Source organism: Heterodontus francisci, chromosome 7 (genome assembly GCF_036365525.1).
Source record: "Heterodontus francisci isolate sHetFra1 chromosome 7, sHetFra1.hap1, whole genome shotgun sequence".
NCBI classification, from domain to species: domain Eukaryota; kingdom Metazoa; phylum Chordata; class Chondrichthyes; order Heterodontiformes; family Heterodontidae; genus Heterodontus; species Heterodontus francisci.
Window position 1 is genome coordinate 134,384,836 of NC_090377.1, and position 27,896 is coordinate 134,412,731.

At 45.0% G+C, this 27,896-nt stretch overlaps 3 protein-coding genes across 7 annotated transcripts in view; 2 read left to right on the forward strand and 1 right to left on the reverse strand.

Moving 5' to 3' along the window:
- Positions 1-3,322, forward strand: part of zgc:112416 (uncharacterized protein LOC550509 homolog) — a 108,357-nt gene extending 105,035 nt beyond the window's left edge. The window contains exon 9 of one of the 2 annotated variants that reach the window (XM_068036200.1): positions 11-3,322. The gene's annotated coding sequence lies outside the window, so the exon portion shown is untranslated. The remainder of the gene's footprint in view (positions 1-10) is intronic. The other variant, XM_068036199.1, reaches the window with a different exon arrangement.
- LOC137372338 (endoribonuclease YbeY-like) lies at positions 2,120-27,450 on the reverse strand. Of its 4 annotated transcripts, none has more exons than XM_068036201.1 (4): positions 26,139-27,447; positions 25,257-25,388; positions 8,954-9,022; positions 2,120-3,589 (listed from the first exon to the last, which is right to left on the reverse strand). In XM_068036201.1, exons 1-4 carry the CDS (start codon positions 26,346-26,348, stop codon positions 3,503-3,505), a joined length of 498 nt encoding a protein of 165 aa, XP_067892302.1. In that variant the 5' UTR covers positions 26,349-27,447; the 3' UTR covers positions 2,120-3,502. The 4 variants fall into 4 exon arrangements, 3 of the variants coding, with proteins under 3 accessions (XP_067892302.1, XP_067892305.1, XP_067892304.1); XM_068036203.1 differs by lacking the exon at positions 2,120-3,589 and adding an exon at positions 5,019-5,369 and having other exon boundaries at positions 26,139-27,449; XR_010975419.1 differs by lacking the exon at positions 2,120-3,589 and adding an exon at positions 19,946-20,188 and having other exon boundaries at positions 26,139-27,450.
- The window catches only part of mcm3ap (minichromosome maintenance complex component 3 associated protein), a 104,125-nt gene continuing 102,678 nt past the window's right edge, over positions 26,450-27,896 (forward strand). Inside the window, exon 1 of the mRNA XM_068036198.1 lies at positions 26,450-27,849. Coding sequence (XP_067892299.1) covers positions 26,721-27,849 — 1,129 coding nt within the window. The 5' untranslated portion in view covers positions 26,450-26,720. The remainder of the gene's footprint in view (positions 27,850-27,896) is intronic.

The window sequence follows — 27,896 nt, forward strand, 5'->3', positions numbered from 1 at the left end:
CTCTCCACAGATGCTGCCGGACCTGCTGAGTACTTCCAGCACTGTTTTTATTTCGGATTTCGAGTATCCGCAGTATTTTAATGGATATTTCAGGCAATTTCTCTCGGGGTTCCGATGATCTCCTGCCAATGTTATGGCTATTATGGCTAACTTTTATCCTCAACCATCACTAGAAACAGATTATTTGTCATTTCTCAGAACATTCAGGTTGGAGCTGTGTGCAAATTTGCTGCTGTGGTTTCCTACAATAGTGACCACACGTCAAAATATTTCATTGGCTGTGAAATACTTTTCAATGTCGGGTTGAATGGGCTATATAAGTGTAAGTTCTTTCTTTACTAAGGCATAGTTTTAACTTGTCTTCTGGTCACTGAGGAATCCTCTGGTTAACCACCATGTTACAATTTATATAATCTATTGTTCTTTTTAATATGTTTCTCTGAAAACAGCTATATATGAACCAAACATATCAGTTTCTGTTTTCAGCTTGAGAGCACGGTGGATGAAGGGCAACTTGTATCTTGGATGAATGGGTTCAGACCACCCATTTGACAGATTGTGTGTGGACCTTCTGAACTATTTTAATGGAAATTTACATTGTTGATAATCCATTGAAAAACAATGCAATCCTACGAAAATAAACTGAAAAAGCAAAATTTCACAAATTGTGCGACATTGAGGATATATTATGGGCTGTACTTACCCATACGCTGCTGTATAAACATCAACTCCAAACAGCTACTGTGAGCAATCCGTACTCACAGAAACTCTATACAATTAAACAGTGAGTAACCTTTACTCTGCTGAATAAACAGCAACTCATTAGATACACAGCGAGTAATCTTACCCTGCTGAATAAACAGCAACTCATTACACCATGCATAATTTTTTATCCTGTTAAATAAACAAGTGACACCCTCGCCAGTCTGTCATACTATCTAACCACCTGCTTACTCATCTAAACTATCCATCCATTCAGTCACCCTGCAGTGATGTCCAAGTGACTCTGTCCAACTTTGATTAATGGTTTCAACTGATTGGAGAAGTCCCTCTATACAACAACAACACATGCGTTTCAAGATTAACTGAACAACACAGGAGATTATTTAGAGTACTGTGACTAAGCCAGTGAATACTTATTAAGGACCCAAAGTGAAATCTTCATGTAGAGGCAAAGGAATTGCAAAAGTATTAAATGAGTACTTTGCAGGCTTCAGGTTGTTATAGACAGGATGGCGAAATGGGCAAAAGCATGGCAGATGGAGCTTAAACAAGTGTGAAATGATGCATTTTGGGAGAATTAATATGGAACAAAAGTATACCAAAACTGGCACAATTTTGAAAAGTGTAGATGAGCAGACAGCCCTTGGTGTCTAAATATAGAAATCCTTAAAAGTAGATGGGCAAGTTGGTAAGGTAGTTAAAAAACGTATGAGTTATGAGTTACTTGGGTTTATAAATTGAGGAATGGAATATAAAAGCAAAGAAATCACATGAGAACTTTATGTCACTGGTTAGGCCTCAGCTGGAGTATTTTGGATAACTCTGGGCACCACAATTCAAGAAAGATGAAAGGCTTTAGAAAGAGTACAGAGAAGGTTTACCAGGATGATACATTGGTGAGGGACTTCAGTTTTGAGGAGAGGTTGGAAAAGTTAGAACTGTTCTCCTTGGAACAGACAAGGTTAAGAGGTGATCTAATAGAGGTTTTCAAGATAATGAGAGATTTTAATAGAGTAGATAGAGAAAAACTATTCCCACTGGTAAGTGGGTCAATAACCAGAGGTCAGAGATTCAAAATCATTGGAAAAAGATCTAGAGGGGATTGGGAGAATTTATTTTCACTTAGAGAATTGTTGGGATCTGGGAATGCTCTACCTGAAAAGGTGGAGGAAGCTGATTTCATAGATAAAAGGGAGTTGGACAGGTTCGTATGGATGAGGAACTTAAACAGTTACAGCCAAAAAGTAAGGATGTGGAATAAAGCACGACTGCTCTTTCAAAGAACCAGGATAGGCATGATGGGTCAAATTGCTTCCTTCTGTGCTAATTGTTTCTATGATTCCATGTGATGTTGTGATTTGTATGGATTAGAATGAACAAGCCTTTGAAACCACACTGATTTCAAAGTCTGCATTTATTATGGAAACACTTAACAGTATTCAGAATTTATTGAAACCACTTACAGAGCAAAGTATACGAGGAAGAGATCATTGCTGAACACAATATATGTTTATTCACGTGTTTAATTATGTGAATAGGTATAGCAATCTTAAAGTTGTATAATAGTATTTTTTTCAAATTAGAATTATTTTATAGCCCTTTAAAGGAGCCAAACAAACTGAGAATAAAATCTCCACCTTTGAAAGGTGCTGCAGAGTTTTGATCTATTTCTATGATGGTATCTTTAGGGTATCTTGACCCAGCTGCTTCCCTTCAGAGCAGCTAAAATGACAGTTTCAGAAATTGGCCTTATGCATCTATGCCTAGACAAATAATCTGGAAAATTTGAGTTCAAATGCCACTATAGCAGTTTGAGAATTTGAATTCAGTTTTTAAAAATCTGGAAATAAAAAGATGGTATCAGTAAAAAGTGACCACAAAGATGTCAGATTGTTGTGAAAACCCAACTGCTTCACTGATGTCCTTTAGGGAAGAAAACCTGTAACTTTACCTGGTCTGGCTGATATTTGACACTAGTCCCACACCAACATAGTTGCCCTCTGAAGGGGCCCAGCTAGCCACTCAGTAGTATCAAACCACTACAATGCAGTGATTCAAGAGAGCTCACCACGAGCATCAATGGACAATTAGGTTCAGGCGATAAATGCAGCCTTGCCAGAAACACCCACATTCCAAGAACAAGTAATAAAAATGATGCACTTCTCTGGGATAAAGGGGTTAGGTTGCATTGCTGAGGGATCACCTAGCCTCCGTTTGGTTAGCCTACTTGCATGCAAACCAGTTATACTGAATAACAGTGTTTGAAATTAAAATTAAGTATTTTTAAAGATTCTGATAGTGCTTGTTTGAAATTACCTCGACAGCAATTATGATGTGCTGTTCATTTAAACTAGGGCATAATAAAACAAATAATGTTAGGAAAGCACTATAGGGCACAGATGCTAAATGGGTAATGTCACATACCAAGGAGAGGATGGCTGGTGTGGGGAATGGAAATATGTAACAGTACAGCAATAAAAGCCATTTTTCTGAGTTGGGGCAGAGCAGAGGAATTTTACACTCATTTAATCCATGTAATACCTTGACACTAGGTGCCTGGAGTAGAAAGTGGCTCATTTTCCTTACCTTGAATATGAGGCTCATGCAAAAAGATTCTGAAAATGTTTCCGACTTTATTGATACTGTACAATTAAATGGTCCTTATTGCCAAAAGAGCTATTGCCTTTTTTCTGCTGATAGAATCCGTGTTAGAGTTCCATAATTTGTGAAAGTAAAAGTCAAAGAAATGATTCCCGGTGGCTGTCAGCCACATCTGCATTCAGAAATTGTTCTGTGTTAGTGGCTGCAGGCTAGCTCCAGTGAGTCTATTAAACAACTGGAGGGTTTTGGACTCTCTCTGGAACATCTGAGGAAGAGAGAAAGTTGTAAAGAATCAGAACATAGTACACTCTCTAGATTCACATTCATGCTCTCGACATGAAATGGGTGACATTAGAAGAAATTTCAGAGTTTACTTCTCTGTCAGTTTGGTTCAGATAGCAGCTCTCTCCTCTGAGTCAGAAGGTCCTGAATGCAGAAACCGAGGCTGCAACTTCAGTGTAGCATGGAATGAGTGCTGCATTATTGGGAAGTCTTCTTTCAGGTGAGACAATAAACCGTAGATGTAAAAGACCCCAAGGCACTATTCGAAAACAGTCAACATTGATTCCCCAACCAAAACAGATAAACGGGTGATTCATCTCATTGCCGTTTTGGGGCCTTGCTGCTACATTTGACACACACAAAAAAAGCGAATACACTTCAAAACTAAGTCTTAGGTTGTGAAGTACTTTGGTACCTCCCGAGGACATCAAAGATACTATGTAAATGCAAGATCTTTTTCCTTTTCATTAAACAGATGATGGCTCAAGTACAATTTCTTCTTTCTCTGTTGGATGTATATATCCTACATGAAATGAGTTTGGCTAGTCTGAACCAGCTCAGAGCACAAGCCCACAGATCGAAACTGGCATTTTATTCAGAGACCAACATGGCTGGCTATTGTGGAGCAGACCTGTTCCACAGGTGCAACAAGTATGTTTATAGAATCATAGAAAGTTTAAGGCACAGAAGGAGGCCAATTGGCCCATCGTATCTGTGCTGGCCGAGAAACGATCCACCTATTCTAATCCCAGCTTCCAGCATTTGGTCTGTAGCCCTGCAGATTATGCCACTTGAGGTGCATATCCAGACTCCTTTTGAATGAGTTGAGGGTCTCTGCCTCAACTACCCTTTCAAGCAGTGAGTTCCAGACCCCCACCACCCTCTGGGTGAAAAAGCTTTTCCTCATCTCCCCTCTAATATTTCTACCAATCACTTTAAATCTATGCTCCCTCGTCACTGACCTCTTTGCTAAGATGAATAGGCCCTTCACCTCCATTCTATCCAGGCCCCTCAATCAGATCTCCCCTCAGCCTTCTTTGTTCCAAGGAAAACAACCCCAACCTATCCAATCTTTCCTCATAGCTGCATTTTTCCAGTCCTGGCAACATCCTGGTAAATCTCCTCTATACCCTCTCTCGTGCAATTACATCCTTTCTGTAATGAGGTGACCAGAACTGCACAAAGTATTCAAGTTGTTTTCTTTCGAATTCTGGTACATGGTGTAATGACGGAGGTAGAAGGAGTGCACTGTTTTTTCTAGTCCCACTTCTCCACAGGTCACAACATGTATTTAAATGTTTGACCATATCGGTAAGTGGGTAATCATATACGCCAGAATAAAATATACCAACCAAGTTTGTTTAATAAGCAACAAAATTATCAGTTTATTATAGAACAAGACTCATTCAGTAACGAAGCAAAGCATTAACAAACAGACTGAAATATGGAAGTTCCCTTTTTAAATACCCCACACACAAACTGAAAAAAACAGATTCTCTCTGAGGAGGCCGTTTATAAAAAAAAGGCAAATAAAAAAGAATATTTTGGCCAAATACTTGCTAATTCTTGAAGAAAAAAAAGAGAAGATATGTAATGATGTCAGTTGTCCCTTTTGGTCTGGCGTCCCGGTACACGGAGACAAGTCACTAGGATCTTTTCAGAAGCAGACTGTTCTGGAAATGTTGAGAATTAGTCTGGTAGGCTTTCCAGGAGAAATGTTGCATCAGGGGTTTCAGCTATCACACTTTGGATTCGCAGGGTTTCTTCAAAGAGGTAGAGAAAGAGATGAGCTGGGTGTTTCTCTCTTGGCAGCTGACCTCCAACTAATTCAAAACAGTCACAACCCAACCAGAAAGTCAAAACAATACCCCAAAAGCGACTTCCTGACCATCATAAATCTTGACATGTCACTTCTCTGATTAACATCTCCCCCAAGTCACCAAGGTTTCTCTTGTTTATTGAGGTTAAGATATGTGACTTCCAGGAAAGGTTGTCAAACAAGACCTGCCAGTGACTCTCGTAAAACAAAACACATCCATGGAATCTTTTTGGTTCTAACACAAGTCCTCAAATAATATTAAGAATTGGAAGCACTTTCATAACAATGGATATGAAAATACAGTAATCTTTTGGTTAACTGAATGGGCAAAAATTTGGCAGGTGCAGTATAATGTAGGGAAATGTGAGGTTGTCACTTTGGAAGGGAGAATAGAAAAGCAGAATATTATTTACATGGAGACTGCAGAATGCTGCGGTACAGAGGCATCTGGGTGTACATGAATGACAAAAAGTTAGCATGCAGGTACAGCAAGTAATTCGGAAGGAAAATGGAATGTTGGCATTTATTGCAAGGGGGATAGTGTATACAAGTGGGGAAGTCTTGCTACAACTGTACAGGGCATTGGTGAGACCATACATAGAGTTCTGTGTATAGTTTTGGTCTCCTTACTTAAGGAGGGATATACTTGCATTGGAAGTTCAGAGAAGGTTCACTAGGTTGATTTCTGCGATGAAGAGACTGTCTTATGAGGAAAGGTTGAGTCTATAATCAATGGAGTTTAGAAGAATGAGGTGATCTTATTGAAAGATTTAAGATTCTCAGGGGGCTTAAAAGGTTAGATGCTGACAGGATGTTCCCCCTTGTGGGGAAATCTAGAACAAAATATGGGGTCTCCCTTTTAAGACAGGGATGAGGAGGAATTTCTTCTCTCAGGGGATCATCAATCTTTGGCATTCTCTTTCCCAGAGAGCAGTGGAGGCTGGGTCATTGAATTGATTCAAGGATGCATTAGACAGATTTTGGATTTACAAGGGAGTCCAGGGTTATGGGGAGTCAGGCAGGAAAGTGGAGTTAAGATCAGCCATGTCATTTTTGAATGGCACAGCAGGCTCAAGGGGCCGAATGGCCTACTCCTGCTTCTATTTCTTATGATCTTACGATCTCCGGTCTCAATTAAAAACCATCTGTGAGCAAAGTTGATCCAGTTTATAACACAGATTTGTTCGGTTGAATAGTGAAAAAAGATGAACTAGATCAGATCCAATTTGTCAGTGTTCAATTGCCTTACTCTAGCCACTCATCCCACAGCACTTCCATTCTGATCAGCGTTGAGGGACATTGCCAGGCTTAGGGAGGCATCAACAGCATCACAGCTTCTGACTTTCAAGGTGTGATTAACATAGAAAGAAGCACACAAAAAGAACTCTTCTAAGTTCTCCTTACTGAAGGGCATAGGAACAGACTAGGCCATTCAGCTTTTCGAGCCTGTTCCACCTTTCAGTTAGATCATGAGTGATCTTCACCTCAAATCCATTTACTCACCTTTGCTCCATATTCCCCAATACCTTTATCAATCTTTGTCTTGCATATTTCAATTGACCCAGCGTCCACAGCCTTTTCAGGCAGAGCTCCAGACTTCAACTAACCTTTGTGAAAAACCACCTCCTGATTTCACTCCTAAATGGTTTAGCTCTAAATTTTAAGATTGTGCCCCCTTGTTCTGAATTTCCAACAAAAGCAGAAATGTTGAGATTTGGTTTGCCAGTTTAAAACAAACCACCTGATATCAGTGTTGAATGTTGCTCAGACCCACAGCAAAGGATTCACTGTAATAGATACATTATCTGCCATAATGGATTCAATGTGTCCCCCCATCCAGTAGTTAATGGAAATTAACAAAGGATTATTCCTACATGTATTTCACAGTATTACCCGAAGGACAGGACTAAAGAATACAATAACCATTCAATTTAACCTTTTTCAGCTGTGAAGTTGATTTAGGCTAGATGAGGGGTATCTAACCTTTTCACATGGCGGCGGGGGGCACATTACAATTTTTGTCCTACATAGGTGAGCAAATTTCCAAAAGATAAAGGCATTAAAAAATTATCTCACTACAAAACAACAACAAAGGTGCATGTTTGAGAAGATGCCTTAAATGAGAAGACTAATTTATTGACTTACTTTCTTGTCACTATACTGAACATTGAATTAGTGAGATACCTGGCGTTGTTTTTGCTTGCATAAGTAGTTAATCTCTGTCCGCTCAACTGTAGCGATGCGGAGTATTCAGAAGTGATCGTGATCTCTCTCCCCCCTCTGTATATCTCTCCTTGCACTCTCTCTCTCTGTCTGTCTCTCTCCCTTCCCCTCCCTCCCCCTGCCTCTCCACACTCTGCCTCCCCCGCCCGCTCTCTCTCCCTCCCTCCGCCCTGTCTCTCTCTCTCTCCCCCCGCCCTGTCTCTCTCTCTCTTGCCCCCCCAAACCCTGTCTGTCTCTCTTCCCCACCCCCCCACTCCCTGTCTCTCTCCCCCCTCTCTGTGTCTCTGTCTCCCTGTCTCTCTCATCCCCCTTCTCTGTGTCTCTTTCTCTCCCTCCCAGTCGCTCGCTCTCCCCCTCTCTCTGACTCTCCTCTCCCTGCCCCCCCCAACTCTCTCCGTAATGCCTTCATTCTCTACCCCCTCTCTCATTTCTCTCTATCCCCCTCTCCCGGTCTCTCTCCACCACACCTCCCTCCAGTTTCTCACTCTCTCTCCCCCACCAGTCTGTCTGTCTCTCTCTCTCTCCGCCACCCCTGCTCCTCTCTCTCCCCCACCCCTGCTCCTCTCTCTCCCCCACCCCTGTCTCTCCACACTCTCTCTGTCTCCCTCGTTCCGTGCTCCCCGCAGCAGCCATTCCCACAACCGGATACTTACCATAGCAGTTTGATTTTAGTTGGGGCAAGTGGAAATGGGAACCCGCCCAGTGCGCAGGATACATGACATTCACTAAACCGCGCGAAAACAGCAGGGGCAGCCAATCCCAGGGCGTCTGTGCCGCATTCCACCAATCAGGCATCCCCGGTCAGTCAGAGAGTGACCAATCACAGACAGGGGTCCCCCGTAGGTCAAATTCAGGTCCCGCCTACCTCATCTGCCTGATGTACAGGGGAGCCTGTACAATCAGAGTAGAGCCACTGGCAGATTGGCAGGCCGGGTTGTAGTCCGCGGGCCCTATGTTGGACAACCCTGCGCTAGATGGTAGCAGATTGATGTTAGCTGTTTGTATAGTGAGGTAATGTCTTACCAAAAGCTTTTGTTCCATGTAAATTCTAGATGATGATCAGAATGGGGCTGAATTAGAGTATAGATAATTAGAATAATAGAACAGTTACAGCACAGGAGGAGGTTATTCGGCCTGTTATGTCCATGCCAGCTTTCTGCGAGAGCAATTCAGCTGGTCCCACTCCCCCAACCTTTCTCTGTTGCCCTGCAAGTCTTTTACCTTTAGGCGCTTATCTAATTCCCTTTTGAAAGCCATGATTAAATTAACTGAGATTTCACTACATAAAGGAGAGTGTGATCGTACCTGTTTCCACTCAGTTTCTGTGTTGTGTCTATAGCCCAGCAGATGGCAGATTCCATGTAATGTGGTCACCTGCATAAAAGTGACAATCAAAGCAGGGTAGTTACTCCTTTGAATCTCTCTGTCAGAGGACATCGGTCAAACAGCTGGATTCAAATCTATAACCAGATATTTTCTTCCTAAAATTTCAATACTGTGAAAATGTTGAAAAAGTTTCCCTACCCGCCCAGGCTCAGTTGCTAAAGAGGCATTTTGGCAGTTTACATATCAGAACGTTAAAAGCATCACCCCAGGTCAATAGGGCTGTAAAAAAAAAGATAGAATTCTAGGCTTTATCACAAGACATGAAGAATAAAAAAGCCAAGAGGTAATGATGGGCCTATATAAAACCTTAATAACACTTGTTACAGTACTGCTGTAATATTGGTATCTATACCACAGGACAGATCTACACCACAGGGCGGCACAGTGGCTAGCAACGCAGCCTCACGGCTCCAGCGACCCGGGTTCAATTCTGGGTACTGCCTGTGTGGAGTTTGCAAGTTCTCCCTGTGTCTGCGTGGGTTTCCTCCGGGTGCTCCGATTTCCTCCCACATGCCAAAGACTTGCAGGTTGATAAGTAAATTGGCCATTAGCAATTGCCCCTAGTATAGGTAGGTGGTAGGGAAATATAGTGACAGGTGGGGATGTGGTAGGAATATGGAATTAGTGTAGGATTAGTATAAATGGGTGGTTGATGGTCGGCACAGACTCGGTGGGCCGAAGGGCCTGTTTCAGTGCTGTATCTCTAAACTAAACTAAACTAAACTAAATATATTGATAGGGTACAACACAGATTCGCTAGGCTGCCTGGTATGGGGAAATAGACATACATAGAATCATAGAAAGGTTACAGCACAGAAAGAGATCATACAGTCTGTCGTGTCCATACAGGCTCACTGCAACAGCAACTCACCTAGTCCCACTCCCCTGCCCTTTCCCCATAGACTTGCAAATATTTTCTCTTCAGATAATTATTCAATTCCCTTTTGAAAGCCATGATTGAATCTGCCACCAGCACGAAGACTTGAAAGATTGGATCTTTTTTCATTTGAACAATGCAGATTATGGGGCAATAAAATAGAAGTGTTTAAAATTTGAAAGGATGCAAGAGGGTAGACCGATTTAAAATAGAGGGCAGGAAAAATTTCTTCACATGGAGCTGTGAGGCTGTGGAATTCGCTTCCAAGGTTAATTGTTATGCAGAAACGGTGCCAACATAGAAGATTAGATTGGATAGGTGGATGAAGGAAAATGGATAAAGGGATATGGGAACAAGGTAGGTAATGTGGTTAGAACTATTTACTTGTGTGGAGTGTAAACGCTATCAACCAGTTGGGCCGAATGGTTGATTTCAGCGCTTGAACATATGTATTTCTAAGAAAAAAATTAGGCAATTCCTTCAACTCCAGAAATAGTTTTGCCAATTCTTTCTTCCCCTTTATGTGCAAACTCTCACTTCCAGTAGAGTTTCTAGTGTAGAATCATAAAATAGTTAAAGCACAGAAGGAGGCCATTCAGCCCATCATGTCCATACCGGCTCTCTGCAGGAGCAACTCACCTAGTCCCAACCACGTGCCCTTAGCCCTGCAAATTTTTACTCTTCAGTTAATTATCCAGTTCTCCACTGAAGACCTCGATTGAATCTGCCTCCACCACACTCTCAGGCAGAGCATTCCAGATCCTAACCACTCGCTGGGTTAAAAAAAGTTTTTCCTCATGTCGCTGTTGCTTCTTTTGCCAATTACCTTAAATCAATGTCCTCTGGATCCTTCAACCAATGGGAACAGTTTCTCCCTATCTACACTGTCCAGACCCCTCATGATTTTGAACACCTTTATCAAATCTCCTCTTAATCTCTTCTCCAAGGAGAACAGGCCCAGCTTCTCCAAGCTATCCATGGAACTGAAGTTCCTCAGACCGGGAACTATTCTTGTGAAGTTACACATCCTTCCTAAAGTATGGTGCCCAGTACCGCACAATTCTCCAGTTGAGGCCGAACCAGTATTTTATACAGGTTTATCAGAACTTCCTTGTTTTTGTACTCTATGCCCCTATTTATAAAGCCCAGGATCCTGTATGCTCTATTAACTGCTTTCTCAACCAGCCCTACCACCTTCTACGATTTGTGCACATATACCCCCAGATCCCTCTGCTCCTGCACCCCCTTTAGAATTGTACCCTTTAATTTATATTGCCTCTCCTTATTCTTCCTACGAAAATAAATCACTTCACACTTTTCTGCATTAAATTTCACGTCTCTCATTCCACCAGCCTATGTCCTCTTGAAGTTTATCACTATCCTCCTCACAGTTCACAACACTTCCAAGTTTTGTGTCTTTCACAAATTTTGCAATTGTGCTCTGTACACCCAAGTCCAGGTTATTAATATATATCAAGAAAAGCAGGATCCTAACACCGAACCTTGGGGAAACCCATTATATACCTTCTTCCAGTCCGAAAAAACAACCATTCACAACTAATCTCTGTTTCCTGTTACTAAGCCAATTTTGTATCCATGGTGCTACTGCACCGTTTATTCCATGGACTCTAACTTTGCTAACAAGCCTGTTATAGAAGTCCATGTACACTACATCAACCACATTATCCTCATCAACTCTGTTACCTCAATAAACTCATGCAGGTTAGCTGAACATTATTTGCCCTTAACAAATCTGTGGGCTTTCCTTAATTAATCCATATTCCAAGTGAGTATTAATTTTATACTGAATTATCATTTCTAAAACCTTTCCCACCACCGAGGTTAAACTGACTGACCTGTAGTTGCTGGGCTTGTCCTGACATCCTTTTTTGAACAAGGGTGTAACATTCGCAATTCTCTGGCATCACACCTCGCTCTTTGCTTCTCTTATTTGTTTTTTCACTTCCCCTCTGAACCTTCTATATTCAGCCTGGTTCTCAATTGTATTACCCATTTGACATCAAAGAACAAAGAACAGTACAGCACAGGAACAGGCCATTCGGCCCTCCAAGCCTGCGCCGATCTTGATGCCTGCGAAACTAAGACCTTCTGCACTTCCGGGGCCCATATCCCTCTATTCCCTTCCTATTCATATATTTGTCAAGATGTCTCTTAAATGTCGCTATCGTATCTGCTTCCACCACCTCCCCTGGCAGCAAGTTCCAGGCACTCACCACCCTCTGTGTAAAAAAAACTTGCCTCGCACATCCCCTCTAAACTTTGCCCCTCGCACCTTAAACCTATGTCCCCTAGTAACTGACTCTTCCACCCTGGGAAAAAGCTTCTGACTATCCACTCTGTCCATGCCACTCATAACTTTGTAAACCTCTATCATGTCGCCCCTCCACCTCCGTCGTTCCAGTGAAAACAATCAGAGTTTTTCCAACGTCTCCTCATAGCTAATGCCCTCCAGACCAGACAACATCCTGGTAAACCTCCTCTGTGCCCTCTCCAAAGCCTCCACGTCCTTCTGGTAGTGTGGCGACCAGAATTGCACGCAATATTCTAAGTGTGGCCTAACTAAGGTTCTGTACAGCTGCAACATGACTTGCCAATTTTTATACTCTATGTCCCGACCGATGAAGGCAAGCATGCCGAATGCCTTCTTGACTACCTTATCCACCTGCGTTGCCACTTTCAGTGACCTGTGGACCTGTACGCCCAGATCTCTCTGCCTGTCAATACTCCTAAGGGTTCTGCCATTTACTGTATACCTCCCACCTGCATTAGACCTTCCAAAATGCATTACCTCACATTTGTCCGGATTAAACTCCATCTGCCATTTCTCCACCCAAGTCTCCAACTGATGTATCCTGCTGTATCCTCTGACAATCCTCATCATTATCCGCAACTCCACCAACCTTTGTGTTGTCCGCAAACTTACTAATCAGACCAGCTACATTTTCCTCCAAATCATTTATATATACTACAAACAGCAAAGGTCCCAGCACTGATCCCTGCGGAACACCACTAGTCACATCCCTCCATTCAGAAAAACACCCATCCACTGTTACCCTCTGTCTTCTGTGACTGAGCCAGTTCTGTATCCATCTTGCCAGCTCACCTCTGATCCCGTGTGACTTCACCTTTTGCACCAGTCTGCCATGAAGGACCTTGTCAAAGGCTTTACTGAAGTCCATATAGACAACATCCACTGCCCTTCCTTCATCAATCATCTTCGTCACTTCCTCAAAAAACTCAATCAAATTAGTAAGACACGACCTCCCCTTCACAAAACCATGCTGTCTCTCGCTAATAAGTTCGTTTGTTTCCAAATGGGAGTAAATCCTGTCCCGAAGAATCCTCTCTAATAGTTTCCCTACCACTGACGTAAGGCTCACTGGCCTATAATTTCCTGGACAAAGGAACAACATTGGCTATTCTCCAGTCCTCTGGGACCTCACCTGTAGCCAATGAGGATGCAAAGATTTCTGTCAAGGCCCCAGCAATTTCTTCCCTTGCCTCCCTCAGTATTCTAGGGTAGATCCCATCAGGCCCTGGGGACTTATCTACCTTAATGCTTTGCAAGACATCCAACACCTCCTCCTTTTTGATAATGAGATGACTGAGACTATCTGCACTCCCTTCCCTCGGCTCATCATCCACCAAGTCCTTCTCCTTGGTGAATACTGATGCAAAGTACTCATTTAGCACCTCGCCCATTTCCTCTGGCTCCATGCATAGATTCCCATCTCTGTCCTTGAGTGGGCCAACCCTTTCCCTGGTTACCCTCTTGCTCTTTATATGTGTCTAAAAAGCCTTGGGACTTTCCTTAATCCTGTTTGCCAATGACTTTTCATGACCCCTTTTAGCCCTCCTAACTCCTTGCTTAAGTTCCTTCCTACTGTCTTTATATTCCTCAAGTGCTTCATCTGTTCCTAGCCTTCCAGCCCTTACAAATGCAGCCTTTTTCTTTTTGACTAGGCTCACAATATCCCGTGTTATCCAAGCTTCCCGAAACTTGCCAAATTTGTCTTTCTTCCTCACAGGAACATGCTGGTCCTGGATTCTAATCAGCTGACATTTGAAAGACTCCCACATGTCAGATGTTGATTTACCCTCAAACAGCCACCCCCAATCTAAATTCTTCAGTTCCTGCCTAATATTGTTATAATTAGCCTTTCCCCAATTTAGCACCTTCACCTGAGGACTACTCTTATCCTTATCCACAAGTACCTTAAAACTTATGGAATTATGGTCACTGCTCCCGAAATGCTCCCCCACTGAAGCTTCGACCACCTGGCCGGGCTCATTCCCCAATAGCAGGTCCAGAATGGCCCCATCCCTAGTTGGACTATCTACATACTGTTTCAAGAAGCCCTCCTGGATGCTCCTCACAAATTCTGCCCCATCCACGCCCCTTGCACTAAGCGAGTCCCAGTCAATATTGGGGAAGTTAAAATCACCCACCACTACAACCCTGTTACCTTTACATCTTTCCAAAATCTGTCTACATATCTGCTCCTCTACCTCCCGCTGGCTGTTGGGAGGCCTGTAGTAAACCCCCAACATCGTGACTGCACCCTTCCTATTCATCTGTCACATGCACAGTTTTTCTGCTTCATCTTATCTCTTTCGTCATCCAGGGAATTCCCTCGTGGGAATGTACCTTGACTGCACCCGAGCTATCTCCTCTTCAAAAGCAGCCCATTGTTCAGTTACAGTTTTGCCTTCCAATCTTTGATTCCAATTTACTTGGACCAGATCTTTTCTTACTCCATTGAAGTTTACTCTGGATTGCTCCTCGTCTTTTTCCAGAGCTAACCTAAACATTATGATTCTTTGGTCACTTTCCCCTAAATGTTCCCTTACTGTCACTTGATTCATTTGACCCACTGAATTCCCCAGAACCAGATCTAGCAATGCTTCCTTCCTCATTAGATTGGAAAAATACTGATGTAGAAAATTCTCCTGAACACTATAGCAACTCTGTCCCCTCTGCCTTTTACACTATTACTATCCCAGTCTATATTAGGAGAATTAAAGTCCCCCATTATAACTAAACTATAATTCTTGTACGTCTCTGTAATTTCCTTGCAAAATTCTTCTACATCTTTCCCACTAGCTGGTGGCCTATACAATACCCCCAGCAATGTAGTGGTATCTCTAGTGTTTCTTAGCTCTAACCAAATAGATTCTGTCCTTGACACCTCTAGGACATCCTCTCTCTCTCCAGCTGTAAATGCTCTCCGTAATCAATGCTGTTGCCCCTCCTCCATTTCTTCCCAATCTTTCCTGAACATCTTGTATCCAGGAATATTTAGTATCCAGTCCTGCCCTTTTTTGAGCCAGGTCTCCGTTATCACAACATCGTATTTCCACGTGCCTATCTGCATCTGCAGCTCATCAACCTTATTTACCACTGGAAATCCTTTGGTAACTCAGCCAAGGTGACTATTCTTTATGTGCATGAGCTATCTACACACTATGTTTCAGCAAGCTATTCAATCTGCAGGGGCATCACGGTGATTCCCATTACCCAATCTCCACATAACTACTTTCTGATTGGGTTGCTGGATAGTGACATGGAACAAGAACTCTGGCAGATTTTTCCTCTTCCTAGTCCAAGTGCTGAGACCAACTGCTGCCCGAGCTGAGCTCAGCTGGGCTAAGCTACAACACATATTAGGAACCAAATTTATTACATTGTGGTCTCTATAGGGGGACACTTACATTCTCTCCATAATGTATACCTCTCATTCTACTTTCCAACATGGCTGCAGGGTAGGCATTACTGCAGAATTTAGCCTGGTCTCAGGCATTTGGCAAAAGCACAAGTAAAGCCCAGAATCACAAATGAAATTCCAAATCCTTCATGAAATGGATAACTTGGACATCCAAACCAACAAAGGGTTCCCTGAAATTAGTCAGGCTGGTTCTGTAAATCGGAGTTCTTTTTGCCTTCAGTCTGGTTCAGTAAATATACCGAGTTGGATGTGTAGGTAAAATCAATTACTTTATTTGCGCATTTAGCCGGCTGACTTACTCTAATACATCGACACTGACTCCACCCAGAGTCTGTCTGGTCCACTAGAGTAAGTGAAGTTTTTGATACAGGTACTACTGTTTATACATTAAGATTCATGCTACACCCCCTTGCTTAACCAATCAGTGCGGTACAATTCGACTTCACCCACGTGGTGACATGCAGTACCTCTGTTACTGAGGTTACAATACACTCCATTCTCAATACATACTTGTTACTAATAAAATATTGTTTTGTACCAGCAAGATAAAACAAAGCGGACAAGCAAGCTAATTAGCAAGAGCATAGGAATCATCAATAACCATTCTGGTCACACTCCCTACATGGATCATGAGTTCTGTCTCTAACTTGTGACAAGTAATTGCGGAGCATCCTGCTATCTCTATTAGGTTTACATTCCTGAGTGTTTCGTGCAGTCTGCAGCTACAAGTAGTGGCAGCTCACGAAGATAAGAGGGGCCTAGCACTCCTTATCACTCACACAGGGATGGACATCATTTGATTCACAGGAGTCCATTTGTTCCAAACCACAGGGAGTCACACAATCAGGCCATAAAGAACAGATGACCTTGCAATTACCAGTGTCGGCTAGTCTTTACAGTCTCACACGCTCTGCCTTTACTTTTAACTATTTCATTGTGGTTTCTGCCACTTAAAATCAAAGCTCAGCAAAGCTACTATTCCTAACTTGGCTATATTTCCCATTAAGCATAGTGCCATGCCCTTCTGCTCACTTCCACAGTTCAAGTTAACATTTATACCCAAGTCTCCCCAAACTTTATTTCAGTGAGACCAATTCAATGATACAGAAACACCAAAGCCTCGGCAGCTTTAAATGAGCGGCAATGGGGCAGCAGAGGAAGGGGCCGGAAGGACTCGGGCTACAGAAGTTCAGGCTTCAAATTAAATTGCAGTGGAAGCTGATGGGCAGAAATCATTGGCTCACTTTGACCCACTTGAGCAAGTGCTCCTCCAGGCAGGACCATCTTGGAAGAGATTTCTAAGAGGGAGTTGGGATTGCGTCTCCTCTCACCAATCACTGACATGATATATTCATCAGGCAGGTGGCATGGGCATCGTCCATTCTGGAGGAGGCTCTTCCAGAGAAGAGATCTGGAGAAGGAGGGAGAGGCAGGAGGTGGCCAAGAACAATGGCGTCCTGCTGGCCACCGGCAGGTGCAGCTTTGTGATGTGGAAGGGGCAGAAGGCCACAAAGTGGACAGAGTGCAAAGACCTGCGAGAAGATAAGGCTACCCAGTTGGCAGGGTGTACCAGCAGCAGATGTCCTTCCTCGTGATGTCAGAGTGTCAGTACCTTCGATGACTTAGGGCGGCACAGTGGCTAGCACCGCAACCTCACAGCTCCAGCGACCCGGGTTCGGTTCTGGGTACTGCCTATGCGGAGTTTGCAAGTTCTCCCTGTGACCGTGTGGGTCCCCTCCGGGTGCTCCAGTTTCCTCCCACATGCCCAAGCTTTGCGGGTTGATAGGTAAATTGGCCATTGTAAAAAAAAAAATTGTCCCTAGTGTAGGTAGGTGGTAGGAGAATTGAGGGAAGGTGAGAGGGAAAATGGGATTGTATAAATGGGTGGTTGATGGTCTGCGTGGACTCGTTGGGCCGAAGGGCCTATTTTGGTGCTGTATCTCTCTATGACTGTGCCTGTCCTGAGAGACTGTTTCAGCTCTGTGCGGAGGTCAGCTCTAATTGTGTGGATGGCCATCCGATGCCGGTGGCTCTCAATGTCAGTCGCCTTGAATTTCTACACCTCAGGCTCATTCCAGGCTGCCACTGAAGGTGTGCTGCATCTCCCAGCCAACCACACATCACTGCATCAAGGTCGCAACCGATGTCCTCCTCAGGAGGGCCCACCAATACATCAAGTTTACAATCGATATGGACAGTCAGGCCAACAGCACCAGAGGCTCTGGCACCATGGCTGGATTCCCCTGGCCATCAGAGCTCCTGCAGACCAGTCAGGGGCCTTCAACTGGAAGGAATTCATTCCCTCCATGTCCAACTCGTCTGTGATCACTGCCTGCGGATATTGCAGGTGTGTGCTCATTATCCTGGGAGCATTCACGATGCTTACATTCTCTGGCACTCCCAGGTGCCACAGTTTTTCACTCCCACCACCCCTCCCCTGCGCATCTGCAACGATAGATACTCAGCGGTAGGGGTTACCTGAAGAGATGGTTGATGACACCGATGAAGAACCCATGGCCTGAGGCAGAGGAACGCTATAACGCAAGCCACAACGACCAAAGCGAAGATGAGATTTAGGTGCCTGGACCACTCAGGTGGGGCCCTCTACTACATACCAGCAAGGGTCTTCCAGACTGTGGTTGTCTGCTTCTCTTGCACAAGCTGGCATTGCGAAGGGTGGGGTGGGAGGGGAAGGCCCTGGCTGCTGAAGACATGGTAGAGCACAAGGCATCCTCAGACGAGGAGGGTGAAGAGGATGCTGATGAGGAGCAACAGCATCCTGATCGGCCTGTGGGACCAATAGGAGAGTCTCAACAGTTACGTGGCAGGGAGGTTCAGGAAGCTCTTACACTAAGGCATTTTTCCTGAACTGCAGCACGTCAGCCATCTAGCCACCAAGAATCCATATTCCAGACTCACTGCAGCCAGTCCCGTCTTCTGGAAGCTCAGAGCCACTTGCCCATCAGCACACACCATGGTAAACACCAATAAGCCCCCCGGGTTGCCACATCCCACACATGCATATCGCTGTGCCACCATCACTGCACTCAATCATAAGCAAAAAGTGGCATTTAATACAGGCCTATTACACCATTCAACATGCCACAAAAATTGAATTCAGATAGGTGAAGCCCAAGTGCAATTGAAGTGATTCTTTAAATCTTTTGAGAGTTTCTATGTGGTGCCAGCTGTGGTGGAGGCAGGCTGCCGACCAAGATGCCCCATAGCCTGACGACCTTGGCGGCCGTCCACTGGCTGCCCAAGGCCTGGAAATCCTTGGCACACTGAGAGGCTCCTGAACAGTTGCAGGAGCCTCCTCTGTCGACCTGGCAACTTGAGGCGCTGCTATCACTGGCAGAAGGGCTGAGGAGCTGCTGTCTGCACCAGGAGCGCCCTGAGAGGAGCTCCAAAATGCAAACTACTGTTGCTGCTCTGTCATCGCAAGGCATACTTATACCTCCCTGCTGAGAAGGATGAGAACCTGGTGGAGACTCCAGGTCCCTTGACCCCTCGCCTTGCCACTGATCCCTTGCAGTCATCGAGAAGGCATGTATCTCCAGCATCCACTGACTGGCATGCTGGATGTGGCTCTCCAGCAGAGTTGCCAATCTCTCGCTAGAGGAGGCCACGTGTGCAGACGAGAGGGAAAAGACAGCATTCATGGTCTGGATGGACTCCACCACTGTCCGAACCAGGGTGTGCATACCCTCTGGAATCTCCTCCAGATCTTCACGCAGCTCACGCTGCATTTCCAGCATTTGCTGCCTTACAGATGACTCCAAAGGCTCGTCATCAGCCTGGGGCTCAGCATGGGCCTGGTTTCCCACAGTCCTCCGAGTGTCAGAGGCCTTGGCTGTCACAGCCTCTGGAAGCTGGTCTGCCACTTGTGCTGTGCTGGTACCAGGTTGTGACACAATCTCTAGCTGCACATTGGCCCACTGAGGTGATAGTATCTGAACTGGTGGAGGGTATGGGGTAAAAGCCTGCTCGGGTCTGGAAAAAAATACCCGACCTGAACCTGACAGAAGCACATCAGACCCGAGCCTGACCCGGCCAGAGTCCTTCCATTGTTTCCTGCGCCCGACCCAACCATAGTGCACTCACTGTACTTGCCCCTTTTGGATGGATGGAATGGAAGAAAGCTGCAGCACGAGCGCGATGACGTCATAGAGACGCTCACACGCTCACTGCGCAGACTGAGTCTGTGCAGTCCGGATGCACGTTTCCCTCCTTGACATCCAGGACACCTAGCTCAGGCAGGCTTCTCAAATTTTGACGCTTACTTACTCAACTTCCCTTTTCATCCCAGCAGAGCAAAAGGTAGTAGTGTGTGTATCCGACCCGGACCCGGCCTGTCCCAGATCCGAGCCCCAAAGATGGACCCGGAACAGCGACCCGCCCCGAACCTGACACGTCATCGGGCCTTTATTATGGGGCAAGGATGTGATACTGCACCCGCTGAGGTCCCCTTCTCCTCAGAGGTGGATAGATATCCCCTGGAGATGTCGCCTGGCTGTTGGTGGGATTCATCTGCGAGAGAAAACAGAAAGATCAGGCTCGCATGTTAATGTCTAATACGTTCTGTTAATGTATGTTAAATACCTAGTAGTTGAAGGTAATAGGGTGAACAGGTGTTCGGTGTTGATTAGTTAACTGTACTCAGATGTATATATGAAGAAGAATCAGCCAGCAATGGCTGGAGTGTGTTAGGAGTGGAGTCGTAAGCTCTGTGGCAAACAATAAACAGTCTCCAGCCAAGCATCAGAGTCTCAGTGTCTTAGTCACAAACAGGCTCGGAGGTTATTCTGACACTGTGTGACACTCCAGACGGAAGCACACAGCTGGTTGCAGATTGGCCACATGTCAGTAACATGGAATGCACAACCATCCCTTGTGCTCGCCTGTTGCTCCCCATTATGCTCGTTAGCTGAGGAGCTCGCCCTGCTCAATCGGTGATCCAGCCTCACCATCGGCGATGGATCAGCCTCCCTGGATCACCAGCCAGCTGCAGCCCCTCTTCCTCCAGTGGTGTCAAGATGGCCATCAGGGGGATGCCGCCACCAGTCCATGACCTTTCTCTGCCATTCTGGGCCCTCTTCTCCTGTGGCGGCACATGAGAATCGTTTCAATGCTCCGACTACAGAGACCACCCACTCCGCACACTTGCTGCAGTCTCTGTTAGTTTGGCACTCAGCTGCACCCTTGTGTATGCCAGGCACACGTCCCGACAGAGCCGTAGCCGCTCCCTCCATCTGACGGGCTCCCATGTCCCAACATCCGCACCCGCACACCCACCCATTTGCTTCTGACCCAAGACAGACTGAGGTGTGTCATTCACCCTAGCAGAGCGGAGAAGGTTGTTGACTCGCTTGCAGCACTGGACTCAGGTTTTCCATATGACCCCACAGCTGTTTACCTCCTCCGTTAGGTTCATTCAAGCCTGCTTGGTTCAATGGAGAGGTCATCTCCTTCAGTCTCGAGGGAAGAGGACCTCCAGTCTTGCCCCAGCAGCCTGGAGGAGGACATGCAAGGAGTCATCACTGAATTGTGGGGCCACCCAGGTTATTGCCTCTGCCATTGTCAAAAATGGGTTATACAGGTCTCAAGGTCTTCCGGTGGGATGCTGTGCGTCTGGTGGGGTGCCCATGTGGTCACCGGCAGATGAGAAGATGGTCCGTGCAGACTGGAGGGTGGTCCCAGGCTGAAGATGGGGTGCTGGTGTTCCACTGAAGGGGTGGTCTGAGTAAGCTGGAGGGTGGTTTGCAGTGCTGACTGGAGCTCAAAGGTCTACAATAATTATGCACAAAACTAAATAGTAATGACATGCCAAATCTCAGAGCCATATTGAGTATTGGTGGCCCTTTACACATGTCACCAGCAGCTTCTTCCGGGTCACAGCCCATCCCAGCCACCACCAACCCTCCCGATCCACGTGGCTATTTGTCATCAACTCTGCTGGCTGGTGCGCAATCGCAGTGAGAGTGGAGGTTGGAGCAGGAGGCCCTTTGCCACTCGCTTCCGTTTCTGGGCCCACAACCCGGCTGGTCAAGTTAAATTCCAGCCTTGGTGTCTGAAATGAAAAGCCTCAAATTCACATTGTCACGGTCTTTTTTTTTCTCCTCGGAAATATCGTGTGTGCCTTTAAGACTGTAAAAGATCAATGCACCTTTAAGGCATAGAAAGTTCTGGAGTCTCAGTCTGCCTGTTGCATTCTGGTTGCTAAGCAACAGCCACAGGAGAGAGCGGTCACGTGATTTAATGTTGCAGTTTGACTTTTTAAACTAGCAGAGTCTGGTTTTAAGCAGAGAGAGTTCTGAGGTGATTTGAACTGAAGAAGCTGTGTTATTCCTGTCACAGAATTCATAAAGCAAAAAGCCGAATTAATTCCCTAAGAAAAATAAGAAAAGCTTTTCTTTCCCAACAAATTTTGGTATTTGCTGCATTCATCACTGAAGGGACAGTTTAATGCTATAACAGCCAAACTGCTGAATTCCTATCTTTGAAGGACCTTTTTCCCCCCATCAGACCACTGTGAAGACTTCAAGCTACCTTTGACTGTTTTACAATGGAAGACCTCATTCATCAGAAATGTAACCCGCAAAGACTTTATTTTTATTTTATTCTGAACGGCCAGCTAATTTAAAACTGAACCACTGTTAATTTTGAGTAGATGTATGCGAATGCAGGAGTTAGATTTTTAAATAAGAAGTTATCAGGTCTTTAGACATTGTTTATCTTAGTAGTGTTTAAGATTATTTTTTTTAAATAAATAGTTAATTTGTAGTTGTCTAAAGATAGTTGGTTTGGTCCGCTTCATTCGGGGAATACTGGAGTGTTCAATTTGACTGCTTTTCTGATTTGGAAAGCTTAAAGAAATATTCTGCAACCTGTGGAGCGACAGGACTGAATTAACAGTGCGTTGCTCCCAACGCGGTCGTAACAACACATAAAATTAAATGAAATTCTCAGTCAAACACAACAGTTAAGCCTTGCTAACAGTGGTGCACCTCGTTAAGTACTTTTGCAACCAGCTTCACACTTACAAGTTGCAGATTTGCTGAGGTCCAGTTACACTCCAATGGAGCATGAGCACACTGAGGGTGAAATTAGTCTTCAGTGAGAGTGCATACCGGGCAATAGCAAATCAAATACCCGTTTGGCTTGGTATAAAACTGGTTGCCAATTTATTATTGTGCATTTTGTGCTTTTGCCAAAGACTAACTTCACTTCCGTCTTATTTCACAAAACAAGTAATGTTTAAAGATCACTAAAAACTATAAATTAGCTCAGTCTCTCTCTCCCATAAGCTACTGCATGTAATTATTTTATTTTCCCTTTCTGACGACAGGTTAATTTCCCTGTGGAATTCCTATAGGCTGAGGGCAGCTCGAAATCCCTCATTAGAATCACTGAATTATGTAAAGTTTATGGCACAGAAAGAGGCCACTTGGCCTATCCTGTCTGTGCCAGCCAAAATACGAGCCACCCAGTCTAATCCCACCTTCCAGCATTTGGTCCGTAGCCCTGCAGGTTACAGCACTTGAGGTGCATATCGAGACACCTTTTAAATGAGTTGAGGGTTTATGCCTCTACTACTCTTTCAGGCAGTGAGTTCCAGACCCCCACCACCCTCTGGGTGAAAAAAATTTCCCCATCTCCCCTCTGATCTTTCTACCAATCACTTTAAATCTATGACCCCTAATTAATGACTTCTCTGCTAAGGTAAATAGGCTCTTCACATCCACTCTATCCAAGCCCCTCAAAATTTTGTACATTTCAATCAGATCTCCCCTCAGCCTCCTCTGTTCCAAGGAGAACAAGCCCAGCCTATCCAATATTTCGTCATAGCTGCATTTTTCCATTCCCGGCAACATCCTCATAAATCTCCTCTGTACCCTCACTCATGCAATTACATTCTTTCTGTAATGAGGTGACCAGAAATGCACAGTACTCGAGTTGTGGCCTAACCAATGATTTATACAGTTCCAGCATAACCTCCCTGCTCTTATATTCTATACCTCGGCTAAGAAAGGAAAGGATTCCATATGCCTTCTTAACCACCTTATCGCTCTGTCCTGCTACCTTCATGGATCTGTGGACATTCACTCCAAGGTCCCTCACTTCCTCTGCACCTCTCAGTATTTTCCCATTAATCGTGTATTCCTTTGCCTTGTTTGACCTCCCCAAATGCATCACCTCACACTTCTCTGGGTTGAATTCCATTTGCCACTTTTCTGCCCACCTGACCGGTCCACTGATTCTCTTCCTGCAGTCTACAGCTATCCTCCTCGCTATCTACCACACGGCCAATCTTTGAGTCGTCTGCAAACTTCTTGATCATGCCCCCTACATTTACGTCCAAATTGTTAATATATACCACAAAAAGCAGGGGACCTAGTACTGAGCCCAGCGGAATGCCACTGGAAACAGTCCTCCAGTTGCAAAAACACCCGTCAACAATTACCTTTTGTTTCCTGTCACTGAGCCAATTTTATCCACCTTGCTGCATTTTCCTGGATCCCACGGGATTTTATTTTTTTTAAACAGTCTGCCATTTGGGACCTTGTCAAAAGCCTTGCTAAAATCCACGTAGACCACATCAACTGCACCACCCTCATCTATCTTCCTTGTTACTTCTTCAGAAAATTTGATCAAGTTGGTCAGACAAGATTTTCCCTTAACAAATCCATGCTGACTATCCTTGATTAACCTGCACCCTTCTAAGTGACAGTTTACCCTGACTCTCAGAATTGATTCCAATAATTTGCTCACTACTGAGGTTAGACTGACTGGCCAGTCTATCTCTCGCTCTCTTTTTAAACAGAGGTACAACGTTAGCAGTTCTCCAATCCTCCGGCACAACACATGTATCCAGTGAGGACTGGAAAATGATGGCCAGACCTTCAGCTATTTTCTCTCTTGCTTCTTTTAACAGCCTAGGGTACATTTCATCTGGCCTTGGTGAATTATCAACTTTCTAGCATGCTAATCCCATTAATACTTCCTCTCTCCCTATCTTTATCACATCCAATACTTCACACTCCTCCTCAAGTACAATATCTGCATCGTCCCCCTCTTTTGTGAAGACAGACGCAAAATATTAATTTAGAACCAAACCAATATCTTCCGCCCCTACACACAAGTTACATTTTTGGTCTTTTATGGGTCCTACTCTTTCCTTAGTTATCCTCTTATTCTTAATGAGTTGAGAAACATCATTGGGTTCACCTTGATTTTACTTGCCAATATTCTTTCATGCCCTCTCTTAGCTTTCCCAATTTCCTTTTTAATTTCACCCCCCACTTTCTATACTCTTCTCGGCTTTCTGTAGCATTGAGCTCTCAGTGTCAGACATAAGCTTTCCTTTTCTGCCTTATCTTACCCCTCCCTGTAAGCTCCTTGACATCCATGGGGTTCTAGATTTGGCTGTCCCACCCTTTCTCTTTGTGGGAACCTGTTTACTCTGTACCCCTTGAATCTCCCCTTTAAATGCCTCCACTGCTCTGACACTGATTTACCTAAAAGTAGCTGTTTCCAGTCCACTTTCGCTAAATCACTCCTCAGCTTAGTAAAATTGGCCTACTTGATTAATACGTACTGTAAGTACACTGTAGAAATCTTGCCGGTGTTCTTGGCTTTGTCTGTAGATATATTCCACTCCTAGGAAGATGTCTCCAAGATTATACTCATCTTGGTGTAGGGGTTTGGGAATATCCCCTGCACTCAGATTCTGAAAGACAGAATGGCTTATTCATCATTCTATATAATTAATTACCCTCAGATGCTTCATCAATGACCTTTCTTCCACCATAAGGTCAGAAGTGGGGCTGTTCGTATGTTCAACTCTACACGTAATTCCTCAGATAATGAAGCAGTCCCTGCCCATGTGCAGCAAGACCAAGATAAATAAGTGGCAAGTAACATTCACGCCACACAAGTATCAGGCAATGACCACCTCCCCTTGACATTCAACAGCATTACCAACACTGAATCCCCATCATTAATATCCTGGGGGTCACCATTGACCAGAAACTTAACTGGACTAGGCTCATAAATACCGCGGGTTCACGGCAAGGCAGAGGCCAGGTATTCTGCAGCAACTCATCTCTTGACTCCCTAATGCCTTTTCACCACCTCGAAGGCACAAGTCACGAGTGTTATGGAATACTCTTCACTTGCCTGGATGGGTGAAAATCCAACAGCACTCAAAAAACTTGACGCCATGCAGGATAAAGCAAGCCACTTGACTGGCATTCTATTCACTGGCTTAAACATCCACTCCCCTCACCATCTGCATACCGTGACTGCAGGATATACTATTTCCAGAATGCACTGCAGTAACTTGTCAAAGCTTTTTTCAGTAGCACCTGCTACCTCGAAGGAAAAGGGCAGCAGGTACATGGGGACACTAAATAAGGATTGGCAACAAATGCTGGCAACCCGCCTAGAGGGAGAGGAGCCGCTCTCCTAATCCCCTCACCTGATGGAAAGGGAAAGAGAGCACATCAGTGGCCGTCTCCTGTCGCCTGTACAGTCTGTTCAGGGCCTGTATTCGCTGGTCGTCCACGCAGATCAGGCCCAGGTCGAAGTGTGCGAGGCCCAGGATCTGAAGCAGAGTCTGACAGTCCCGCCGCAGCCGAGCCCTGCGGAGCGGCACCACTCTCTGCAGGTTCCTGATCAGCAGCGCCATAGAGTTGCAGCCCAGGTGCGTGTTGTCAATGGCAATCCCGCCAGGCTGGTTGGAAACGGAAACTGGTGCAGTGCTCTTTCTGTTCCGTGGTGGCCGACCGGAACGGAAGATTAATATGGTCGGACCCGGGAGGTGTTTATGTTCCGCTGTAATGGCGGCATTTGACGGAATGGCTGTTAAACGACAGGATTCTATCTAAATGTTAAATTATATTGTGTTTAGGTACAAAAATCTGGTAAATGTGAAGCAATGCTGGAAGTACAAAGCAGGCGCGGATAGCGGAGCTGTTCATTGATTTTGGTGCCAGGATTACCGAGAGCTTTCCGGCAGCAACCGGAGGCTGAGGGCGCCGCACGGCCCTGGGGTGGACTCATGGATCCACCAGGCAAACTGCCCCCCGCGCTCTTTCAGAAAGGAGACAACAGCTTCCCAGTCTTCCAGGCCCAACATGATCCTGGTTTCGGGCAAGCGGATGAAGTCGGAAAGTCTCTTGTTGCATTTGGACACCAGGTGGGTTCAGCAGGCCAAGGTTCTGGCCCTACTCCTGCACCGAATCAGCCCTTCAGTTTTAAGCCTTTTGGGGCGTTTTCAAGTCCTGTGAACTTTGGTGCCACAGGTTTTGGGCACCCTGAGGCAAACTTCAAAGCATTCGGGAATCAGGACGTGCAGAGATCGTATAGTGGCAGTCTGGACACGAACAAACCAAATAAACTGCCCTCATTTAACTTCTCCCAGCCTTTGAGCAGTGGAGGAGAAGCGGGCGTTTTCACTGCTTCACAGAGTAAGGCTGCCACTACGAGTGGCCTATCCTTCAGTTTCTCCCAACCAACAAGTAGCAAGACTTCCTCCGGCCCCTTCAGGTTACCTCGGCCAATGGCGACAGTTGGTTTGCCGGACGTTTTTAATTTCTCCCAGCCGGCGGCTATGAACAGTTCTGCCGGAGGCTTCCGTTTTGTCCAGTCGACCCCCAGCAATACTTCAGCCCCATTCACCTTTTCTCAACCAAGTTTAGCTGTCGCACTAGATTACTCTGCAGCAAACAAAAAAGTAACTGTCGAAGAAAAGCCAGCCTTTGGAGTGACTGATGCTAGCCCTGCGTTAACACATGATGGGAGACGCAATACAATGGGAGTCACTGGAACACCAATAAAGCATGAAGGGGAGGAGGAACTGTTGACACCCAAGAAGGGGGTGAAACGAAAAGACAAGCGCGACAGGTCATCTTACCAATTTGAATACAGTACTGCTAAAGAACAAGCAATAGGGTCCAAAAACAGCCAGTCTCTCGGGAAACGGCCAATGAGAGTTAATCCATCAATGCGTGTCTTTAATCGCACTCTTCAAGATGTGTTGAAGGGCAATAGGAGGGAGTCTAAAAGAGACAGCACACCTTCAGAAAGTGAAACAATTGAAAAATTGAAACTGTTATCCCAGACAAGCATTCCAATGGAGTGGCCTGTTCGACAGAGAAAAGAACAAACGAAGAAGAAAGTGAGAGACGGTGAGCAGAATTGTGTATCGTGTATGTAGTGTTTGTCTGTGGTTTGC

What these genes read in the sequence shown, in the direction of transcription:
- LOC137372338 (XM_068036201.1), bottom strand. Translation starts at nt 26,348, where the DNA reads ATGGCGCTGCTGATCAGGAACCTGCAGAGAGTGGTGCCGCTCCGCAGG. An exon ending in TCTCTTTCCCTTTCCATCAG is followed by an intron (nt 25,389 to 26,138) that starts GTGAGGGGATTA and finishes TCTGTCTTTCAG; the next exon opens with AATCTGAGTGCAGGGGATAT. An exon ending in ATTTCTACAGTGTACTTACA is followed by an intron (nt 9,023 to 25,256) that starts GTACGTATTAAT and finishes ACTTTTATGCAG; the next exon opens with GTGACCACATTACATGGAAT.